Source organism: Uloborus diversus, unplaced genomic scaffold, assembly GCF_026930045.1.
Source record: "Uloborus diversus isolate 005 unplaced genomic scaffold, Udiv.v.3.1 scaffold_14, whole genome shotgun sequence".
NCBI lineage: Eukaryota > Metazoa > Arthropoda > Arachnida > Araneae > Uloboridae > Uloborus > Uloborus diversus.
Genome location: NW_026558098.1, coordinates 1843891 through 1855078, shown reverse-complemented (window position 1 = coordinate 1855078; position 11188 = coordinate 1843891). Strand labels below are relative to the sequence as shown.

Below are 11188 nucleotides of genomic sequence, written 5' to 3'. Positions count from 1 at the left end.
ATGGTATAAAAAATCAACTCCCCAATATATCTTGTCACATTTTTAATTAACATGAAATTAGGTTGGTTGGGTTTAACATAACACAAATACCTATTTCTTATATAAACCAGAAAATAAGAATTTCATGGTTGTCATTTAATGTAATAATGTCAAAAAGGCATTTGAAAGTTCGGTAATGCCATTCATATTACAGGTTTACACTTTCGGTCTTTTACATTCAGCAATATTGTAATTTTTCTCTTTGTTACTTCCATGTGACACTATAAACTTTTCACTGATTGCTGCTTATTATTCAGACTAAATAAATAAATTTAAAAGAAAAAAAAGGGAGAGAGTTGACAAATTTTTGCAGCAGTGGTAGCACCCTCTAAATATTATTCAATTTTTATTTTTCATATGAGAATTTTTTTTTCATCCAAAGGAACAAAATGAGAGGGTGCCTCATGAAAAAATAACACTTTTAAAAATAAGACACACCCTAATAGTAATATTATTATAGTATATTAATAGACTCCATCTCTGAAAAGTTTATTAAAATTAAGGTGGCAAGTTTATTAGTAATATGGAGTAACAATAAAGTGAGACATGTTTTAAGAAAATTAATGAGTGGATCTTCTAAGGATAACATTTTTTTCCCTTTCAGGTTTGGCTTCCTTGTTTTCGCTTCCGAAGCAAAGGCGGAAGAAAACCACAGCATTTTACAGAAGAAAAAGCTACGCAATGCTCCCTTGACGATAGACTACGCCGGAGAAAAGAGCAAACAACGAGCGAAAAGTGTAGACACCACATCTTTTGCGAAAAATCGAAATTTGAAAAGACTTTACATCACCTCCCTGCAACTCAATATGGGAATTGCAGATGTCGCGAAACTGTTCAAAAATGCATATCAGATATCATTGAATTTTGATTCTAATTTTAGGTATGAGGAATTTTTATGCATTGCTGTATTGTCATCTTTTAAAATTCAGAATATTTTATGTTGTGATACATTCCAAAGCATATTATATGTTGCAAGAATTAGCTGCTATTGCAACCTTTTGTTATCCAAACTTATAAAATACTAGCAAAAATACCCGGCGTTGCCTGGGTCAGTAATAATTATGAGAAACAATCGTTACTTGCACTTGTTTTCTGCTTTAAGTGAAAGAATTTAAAACACACCTTTTGGACATGATTACAAATCCAATTTCTTCCTTACCCATAAAAGTAAAATAGCAAAGGGTATAAAGAGAAAAATAGTATTCATTTTGAAACGAAAGCACGAAATTTAAGCATATACAAAATTGAAGAATGGGGTCGTTTCCAAAATTATAAAAGTATTTTTTTTCTGAAAGAGCATGCTCAAAAACATAGGCTCTGACCATTTTTTTAAAAATTGTTTAAGTTTAATATTTAAAAAAAATTAAATCGGTGCGCTTTCATGGTTTACGCTCCTGCCGATGATATCACAAATGATGAAATGCCATTCAGTGTTGCCATTCACAGAGCTAAATATTTAATTCGCATCTTTACTCACGTGTATTGGCAACGATATGGTTGATAGAAAGCGTAGAGTGCAATTTTAATTCGCTTATTGATTATCATAACGTGGAAACGCGGTAGAAAGATGCGCCAAAGAGCATTTGTGACGTCATCAAGACCACGCCGTGTTTGAAAGATCAGACATTTTAAAAAATTAATTAAAAAATAACTGTTGGGAAAATGAAAGTATTTTCTGGGTCCATGTTATTATTTTTCTTTTGCTTATTCTATCAATTTCAGTGACAAAAAGTAGTACTTTTGACTGAAGGAAACAACCCAATTTCCGAAATATGAAATTAAATTTCACATGTTTCAGAAGATTTATGAGTTAATACTTATTTTTTTTTAATCTTGGAGTCGTACCTTCTCTGTATGTCTATTGAAGTAAGAACTGTTTAAAAAAAATGTATCCGTAATCCCTTTATACTTGCTTTAGTCACTTTGGGAAATTTCAATTTTTGTGGGTTCTTTGTGTGATTTTAAATCTTACCGAATTTGCAGGAATCGTTTTGAGATACGTTGGATAATGCTCCCCCTCATTACTTTGTAAAACGGTATATGTTACTAATTTTCGTTAAAGAAATATTGTCACCAGATGCTGAGATACTTTTGGTCACCATAAAATGTCGCTAAACAGTTTCATCCGAAATGTTTCCAAACTAAGTAGTAAAATTTGGCGCTTGTTTGAATTTAAATGGAAAATAATCAGCCAAATCCATTTGCCAATCTTGTAGAAAAACTCTTCTTTAAGATTTAACTTGAGAAAAGCCTCGAACAGTCAGGCGAAACGCAAAAATATTCAACAATACAACAATTCAAGCTATCAACTGGGAGTTGAGATGATACACTAAATAATGAATTTGGTTGATGAAAGCCTTCGAACATGGAACAAAAAAGCTCATAACTCGCTTTTTATACAATTTAGAATTTTCTAACAGATGCCATCTTCAGCAGAAAAATTAGCGCTTTCGATGGATACATAATTTTGATATGTACACGTATTTTTTCACCCCCATATTGGGTCTTTTATGCGATAATTGGGACTAAAATTGGAATAAAAAAGGAACTATCAATCGGATTTTTTCCGAACTGGTCTACAAACCTCCCCAGTACCAAAAAGAACAAACGGTGAAAGTTTCAGCCAAATCTGCCGGGCAGTTTCTGAGATCTTAGGGATCAAATTTACCAAACTCCATTTTTATATATATAGATTGAGACTACTGGCTCAATTTAAAAAAAAGCTATCCACTTTATAAAAAAAAATTTAAAAGTCCAAGAATTTTTTTCTTTTTTATATTTCCAGTTACTCATTACGTTTTCTATTCTGCAGATGATTAAGAAAACACAAAAAATTTATGGAATTCAAAAGAGCATTTGAACATCCATTGAGTTATAGAATATTTTTTAAGCCTGAGGAGATTAAGTTCTTTTTTCATTTCTGGGTCCAAAAGTTATAAACCCCCAACTATTTTGAGGATTTAAGATAAAAGCCATAGTTCTAAAATTGAAAGTTATTCAAGTAAAAAATAATTTTACTGTTAGTCTATCAAAATATGAAATGCCAGTATAAAAAAGAAGTGATAAAATGTTTTATCAATCTATTGTTTAAATTAATAAATGAGCCATGATGGAGCAATTTCACAGGTCTGAAACTGTTCTGGTTGTATCTGAGAAAAACCTTAAAATATTGGCACCACCTCCAAAGTTTTGCTTTTAAGTTTATTATCTGTTGAACATGTTTTTGTGCTTAAACTAATTTTTAAATGTTCAATAATGTTATGAGTTACTGTTACAATTATGTACTGAATTTTTATATCAAATCTTGGTCCAAAGAGTTGAGTAAAGAAGTGATTTCATAATTATCTCTTCTTTAATTGCCTTTGGGAAATTACAATTTCACGTTTTCATGAAAAAGCTTACAAACAATTGAAGCTTTTATCCTGAATAAGTGATACATATCAATGTTGAGAGGAGTGATTTAGTAGAGTCCTGGTTATCTGCTGCCTGGTGGATAAGTTAAATTTGCAGATAGAGTAGGGGGATGGTTATTTTAATTAAGAAATGAAAAATACTGAAACAAGCTTATTGATTCATTTTTGGTCCATGTAATAAGATCGGAGAATTTCTCCATTTAGGAACATGCTACTTACTATGATTTTTTGTGTTAACTGATTAAATGAAATAAAATTTAAAATATTGCTGGTATAGCCAGCTGGTATAGATAATGTGACGGACGACTGGTAAGAGAAATGATCTCGTCATACGTTTAAGTTTATTAATGTTATTTCATTAAATAATTTTGAGTTGCAATATGTTTTCTGTTTCTGAAGTTTTGTGGTTAATTTCTAGTAATGGGTCTAGTAGTGTCAACTAATTAACCGAGGAATATTATTCGCCTTTGCAAGATTCTCAACGAGATTTTTTTTTCTCGCTAGTCTGTGAGACTCTTGCATTCCAGCCAGAAAGCATTACCAGGGTTTGAAATAGGGTTCATTTTCTGGTGGAATGTCCCCCTTTACTTCAGATTCTAGGAAGGATTTTTTGAGTTTGGGGGAAGAATTTTTATTAGTTCCGAAAATTTTTTTAGAATTTTTTTTTTAAATTCATTTTTATTTAATTTTTCTTTTTATTCTGTTTTAAATTATAATTTTTTTAGTATATCAACCCCATTTTCGAATAATTATTCAGTAATTTTGTAATTTTATTTCATTTTTAATAAAATATTTTACAACTAAGTACTCATTTTTTTAAATAGACCAATTATCCGAATGGGGTTCGGTCCCCATTGTTTAGAATAATATTTCTACTACACAGACTTTTTTTTTTCTGACGGACTGTCGTTTCCAGCAGCTTTCGGATGTGACCTGAATTGCTTTGAATTGACGGACGCTTTATTAAATTTTTTCAGTCTTTCCAAAATGAAAATGGATTTTGAACTTTTTTTTCTTTGTTTTTCCGGTATGGGGTTCGTTATCGAGTTTAAGAATTTACAAAGGGGGAAGTCCTGCATGGACCTTTGAATTGCACAGGATTTACCTATTGGTGTGCCTTTCGTGCAATTCCGCGCTCAATTTCAAACCCTGCATTTCATTGTTAGAAAGTTTTTAACTATTGAAAAGAACTACAAACCATGAAAGCTTGCAAGCTTATGTTTGTGCACCACTGATCAGGGATATAGCGTTGAGCATATTGTTGGTTTTCTCATTCCATTATTTTGTGTGAAATAACAGGGCCCAATACAGGCTGATTTTGCTACCGTTTTTCGGTACCTTCGCAAAAATCTTGTTTTGAAATCGGTACTTTCACAAAAATCAAGTAATAAAATCGGTAACTTCACAAAAACATTGAAAATTTCACAGAAATTTGCATTTTAAAATAAAAAATTTGTTTCTCCGTTTTAAACAAAATTTACTCATAAAATAAAATCCTAAGCAGGTTTATATGAACAATCACTTAAATAGAAACCTTTCTGTAGTATTTTAACTCATTTTTAGCTGTTTCTCGCCAAAGTGTATTTATGCAATATTATCACAATCTTTCAACATTTGTTTTGGGAAACCATTTTTCTCATAATTTCCTATATTGTACACAGTACATAGCCCATTAAGCTGAAATTAGGATGGTATTTTTCGTACTTCTTGGGTTTTTAGCTCCCCCCCCCCCCAAAAAAAAAACGAAACCTGTTAAAAATAATACTAGATGACATTTACACTTTTCGAACTAAAATTTCACTTGTTCTAATTCTCTTTTACAAATTAGGATGCCTCTGAAATTTCACAAAAACAATGCTGATAAAAAAAAAAACTTTCACAAAAATAGAATGATGCAATACTTTCACAAAAATAGGTAGCGAGAAAAAAATCCTGGATTGGCCCCTGAATAATTAATTTGTTTTTTGCAAAAAAAAGGTATCACAGCTCGGTAAGATGTTGACAAGCATGTGTTTGAATGAATCGACATGTTTTAAAAAACTTCTTTGTATCATTCAATAGCTTATTCAATTCATCTCTTTTAGGACCGCTCATGCATACTATGCTACTGAACAGCTTGCTGCCCAAGACTTTGAAGCCAATCAGAACCTCACGATAGAGGGGCAAAAAGTTTTTGTTGTGTATGCATCTGCTTCCAAGGAAAAATCTCCAAAAAGTAGGATTTTTTAATCTACATTTTTTGAATCTGTTTTGTGTTATATTACTTCCTTTTCTGCTGAATTTAGAGTGCTAGACTAGAGATGAGATCCACTTAGATAAAATAAGCTTTCTGCGAACACAAATTCTTACTGGAAAATTTTCTGCAAATATTTTGCCTAGCTCACCCTTGAATAAAAAATTAAATTTATATACAAATATGAAAGAGACAAATAAAAAAGTGCTTTAAATCATTTAATTTTTTTACAATAACATATAGTTTGCTAATTTTTCACCAACGGAACAAAACTGCCAAAACCATTATTTTTTTTCACACATGTGCTTTATAAAACTTTTGTAGAAAGATTTTAAGAGAAATTGGGAATTTGAAAAAAATTAAAAAAAAATTCCCATAATTTTTTTATTTTTATTAATGTTAGCAGTTTGAAAAAGTTTATAACTTCTTCTAACTCTCAAAGTCTGTATTATGCAAGACTGATGAGAATGATCGTAAACCCTCAACTCCCTGGAAATGTCGAGTTTCTCCCCCTTTTTCTTTGGAAGAAGTTTTTTCCACTTGGAATTTTTCCCCAAATTTTAATATTTTCTGTATCAATCTGTTAAGAAAATAAGTCAATTTATGTCCAACAAGAATCACATCCTGTGTAAAATTAACAGTTGAACAGGGCCCAATACAGGCTGATTTTGCTACCGTTTTTCAGTATCTTCACAAAAATCTTGTTTTGAAATCGGTACTTTCACAAAAATCAAGTAATAAAATCAGTAGCTTCATAAAAACATCAAAAATTCCCATTTTAAAATATAAAATTTATTTCTGTTTAAAACAAAATTTACTCATATAATAAAATTCTAAGCTGGTTAATATGAACAATCGCTTAAATAGAAACCTTTTTTAGTATTTTAACTCATTTTTAGCTGTTTCACACCAAAGTGTATTTATGCAAAAGTATCGCAATCTTTAAACATCTGTTTGAGGAACCGTTTTTCTCATCATTTCCTATATTGTACACAGTACATAGCCCATTAAACTAAAACTACGATGGTATTTTTTGTACTTCTTAGGTTTTTAGCTCCCCCCCCCCCCCCCAAAAAAACCGAAACCTGTTAAAAATAATACTAGATGACATTTACTATTTTCGAAGTAAAATTTCACTTGTTCCACTACTTCTTTTACAAAAATTAAGATGCGTCTAAAATTTCACAAAAAACAATGCTGATAAAAAAAAATCTTTCACAAAAATAGAATGATGCAATACTTTCACAAAAATAGGTAGCGAGAAAAAAATCCTGGATTGGCCCCTGTTGAATGACAATTAGAAGAATTGATAGAAATAAATTCTAACATCAGCAAAAAATTGTTAAAATGGGAAAAAAAGCATTTGAAGTGCAAGATAGTAATAAATATTACAAACATGTGTTTTAAGAATACATTGAACCTATTTTTTCAGTGCAAACAAATGTGAGATTATGAAAACAGTCTCATCAGCTTGCATTTGAAAAATGGTCCCTGGAAACGCCAAAATACATGTGTTTTGATGAATGCTTATAAAATACCTGTCAACCCTTCCGGATTTCCCGGTAGTGTTACGGATTTTCATGTACTTTTCCGGTTATGGGCAAAATCTTCCAGATTTTTTGTTTTGTAAGGGAAAAAAAACCAATTTTGGGGCTAACAATATTTTTCCAACTTTTAAAGAAAGCAATACAAGTAATTTTTACTAAAGGAAAGCAAGTTCAGTTTATTTAAAATGCATAACTAATTTTATCTTGTTAAATGTAAAGAGGGTAGGTGTCCAGTTTGATTTTTTTTTGTGTTCAAATTTTCTGGATTAAAAAAAAATCTTTTTTTTTTTCTTCTGAGGTTGGCAGTTACGTTGTAAGATAAACTTTGTTCATCAATATATTTTTCATCGAGTTTTGAGAAAAGTAGAGGTCTTGGTTTATTGATGCTACTTCCTTTCAGAGATAACTAGGAGAAAGGAAACTTTTGAGAGGATATTTTTTAGACAGTTTCATAGTAGTCTAAATTTAACGAAGCGTTAGTTTTGATTTTTGGTAGGTCACAGTGACTCTCCATAGGGCTGTCGTTGCCCCAGCGTTTTGAAATAATTAAAAGAGTAAAACTGCACCAATCATGGACCGGTGCTTGGATTTGCTGTCAGTGTGGCATCGATGCATCAGTTTGGGGAAAAATTTTAAACCAGTTTAATGATGCAGGGATGTGATTCTTCTGGCTTTTGCCGGAATTCCGGCTTTTTATGTTGGCTTTCCTCCTTTTTTTGACGCCTCTTTCAAGCCTTATTTTTCTCAAATCGCCAAAAAATAAGATTTTTTTTTAAATTTTCGGTCTCCGATTTCTTAATCTTTCTATTTTTCCCCCTCAAATCTTCATTCTCCGCGATATCTGCCAAAAACGTATGTTTTGGAATCATGCCACCGACGTCAGATACGTGCAGCGCCGAAAGTTGCATGCCTCGTTTGAGATTTCAATCTTTTTGCATCCTGCAAGTATTTCAATTATCTTTAATGTTGAGTGGTTTTTTACTATTTGCTACCTTATATCTGTTTATTTTATTCATCATTTTCAATAATATTTATAACTTTAATTTATTTTAGAAAAAATGCAAAAGTTAATCAAAATGTGGCTTAACACCCACAGTCTCGAATTTTTTTTTAAAATTGAAACTTGACATGGTTACCTTTTTGTGTATTTAAGAAAGTAAAAAATATTTATTGTGACTCACAAACGATTTAGGCTTTACAGCCTGTTAAAAGTTCCGATTTCATGAGGTAGCTGTAAGTTCTTTTGATTCTGAAATCGTATTTTAAAGTTTTAAAAACAAATTTTGGATTCCAATGCAAGGAAAAAGATAACCTATTGTTTATATACATATATATTTATTTATTTTCAATTCTTACTATGAAAAGTTTTGTTCTACCACATGAAGAAATTTTAGTTTTTTCTCTGTTGTAAATTCTTACTTTACAAACAGACCTAATTTTAAAATCTGTGTTCTCACTCGTTTAACTATAAACTCGTATGTTTTAATGAAAAAAATTTATTTTCTGTAAAAAATATAAAAAGTTGACACTAATGTGTGATGCAGCCAAGATTGATCTGACTCCCTCAACCCTTTGTTCAAGGACTCGGGTCAGAAATTGTTGCCTCTTTTTACAAAATTTAGATTTATTTAGGATTAAATACTCTTGCAAAAAATGGTTCAATGCACCAAATTGTACAAAATTATTACTTGTACGTAATTAAATACGTATTAACTTTAAAACCGGTAAATTAGCCATTTTTTGTTGAATTTTTGAATATCATGGCTTCCAGGTTCTATTTTGATGCAGTTTCGGATATCCTATCCCTTTCTCGAATTTTTTTTGGATATCATCCCTTTTACGAATTTTTTTAGATTTCCTCCTTTTTGCTCCGACTACTCTCATCCCTGATTTAGGATGTAAATCTGTTTGTTATGCATCCCTGCACGCTAGTTTGTGTTTATGGAGTAGGAAAGTTTTTCTTGACCAGGGTTCGTACGCTCCTTCAAACCTCCTCCAATACTCTTTCATTTATGAAATTTTTTTTGAAGGGCCCTTCATTTTGGTTTTAACTCCTTCAAAACTCCTGTTTTAGTTCAAGACTACATAATCTTACTCTATAACAGAAATTTAAAACACTTCAATTGACAACTAACTTCGTCACAAAGGCAATTTTAATGTAATTTTGTGCATTTATTTTTTTCGATTTACAAATTGATCATAAAAGTTGAAGATGAGAATTTTATTAGGAGACTAAGACATTTCATAAGTGAAGTAGAACATGCTTAAATGGTGCTTGGCTATTTTTTCAAGTTTTATAATTATTGTTTTTCCTCTCCACCACACTCTCAGCAGCAGAAGTCGGGTTGTTTAATTATTATTTAAATCTTTAAAATTACATAAGTAGATGTGTTATATTAAGTGATTGTGTTAAAAAAACATTGTTTAGTTAATCGCAGTTATGATATTGTAAAAAGGGTCATCCACAAGTGATGTCATGTTTTGAGAAGGAGATGGGCTAATTAAATTGTGACAACGGGAAGAGACGGTGACAAAAAGTGACATCACACAGTTATTGTAACAATATGTTTGTAAACAATTTGACGTGACAAGAGGAGGAGTTTGGGGTGAAGTGTGACATTTGTGATAAAGGGTACTGCTGATGGTCAAATATATTGAAAAAAAGTGTGACATCATTTAATGACACTCCATTAGTACTCCTTCCTTCAAAATCTCATTTTACTCCTTCATAACTCCTTCATTTTATTTCTGAAATTGAGTACGAACCCTGTCGACTTCTGTTGGTGTCTCATATCTTCAAAAGTAGTGCTCATATTTTTTGTATTTGCAGTTCAAGATGTCTTGTTGTTGTTGATTTATTTTCTCAAATGCAAAAATACCTGAATTGCATGTCCTCTTTTCAGGGAATAAAAAAGCTAAAAAACCTGCTGCCAAGAAAATGAAGTTGGAGCCAAAAGTTGTCGAGGATGATGACGACGACGATGATGACGACGATGACGAATGATTTTTAATTTGATTTTTACTATTCATTGTTAACTCCATCATATGGACATTCTTTTTTTAAATAAAGTTTTTATGTAGTGCCAGTAGGCATACATTCCTTCGTTAAAGGTGTGTTTTCGTTTTTTGGCATTTTACATTCCGTGCAGAAGTTCTGGCTTTTCGCTTTCCGAAGTACAGGGTAAATGTTTTGTGTTTATTTAAATTGTGTAACCAAGCACAGAAAGGTGTATGATGTGAATCTGGTCATTTTAAGCATTTATTGAGACTTAAAGTAATTCTAGGTCATTGCAATATTTTGGTGTTACAGTAAAACCTGTAAAGTTGACACCTTTGTAAGTTGACCACCCGTCTATGTTGACTGCTTTTGTCTGGAACGGAATTAGTCCTATCTTATATAATGAAGGAAAACCTCTGTAACTTGACCACCTCTCTATCTTGACCACCTGTCTATCTTGACCACTAATGAACACCAAGTTTGGTTTGGAGTATTGTAAAAAACCCTTTGTAAGTTGACCACTTGGTTTATTTTTTTTTAAATTTTATTTAGCAAATTATTATTTTATTATTATTTTTTTATAGCTTTCCAAGAATATTTTTGATGTCAACCAGCATTTTACCAACTAAATGAAACAGCAGCATAACTAAACCTCCTTTTGAGTTTGAGTAGATCATCATGGGGTTATAAATGTATATGAGAAAAAAATAAAGTGAAAAATTTGTAATTTTTGATTAGCTATGAATTTTTAGGAACTATTAATATCAAATGAGTAACTTTTCATAAACAATAAGACTTTTTTTTTGATCAATTTACTGAAATTTTAAATTTGCATGACACATTATGTCATTCTGGGAAAATAATCTCTAAAAATATTTAAATAACATTTTAAATTATTGTTTCAAAGTAATGCTAAACAATGAAAGTGAGTTGAAAAGAAAGAATAAGTGTCAATTAG

At 31.1% G+C, this 11188-nt stretch overlaps 1 protein-coding gene across 1 annotated transcript; it reads left to right on the top strand.

Moving 5' to 3' along the window:
* The first annotated feature begins 649 nt into the window (after positions 1-649).
* Positions 650-10336, top strand: LOC129232941 (high mobility group-T protein-like). The gene is made up of 3 exons (XM_054867042.1): positions 650-919; positions 5537-5667; positions 10136-10336. Exons 1-3 carry the CDS (start codon positions 846-848, stop codon positions 10234-10236), a joined length of 306 nt encoding a protein of 101 aa, XP_054723017.1. The 5' UTR covers positions 650-845; the 3' UTR covers positions 10237-10336.
* The last annotated feature ends 852 nt before the right edge of the window (positions 10337-11188 follow it).

What these genes read in the sequence shown, in the direction of transcription:
- LOC129232941 (XM_054867042.1), top strand. Translation starts at nt 846, where the DNA reads ATGGGAATTGCAGATGTCGCGAAACTGTTCAAAAATGCATATCAGATA. An exon ending in AATTTTGATTCTAATTTTAG is followed by an intron (nt 920 to 5,536) that starts GTATGAGGAATT and finishes CATCTCTTTTAG; the next exon opens with GACCGCTCATGCATACTATG. An exon ending in CAAGGAAAAATCTCCAAAAA is followed by an intron (nt 5,668 to 10,135) that starts GTAGGATTTTTT and finishes TCCTCTTTTCAG; the next exon opens with GGAATAAAAAAGCTAAAAAA.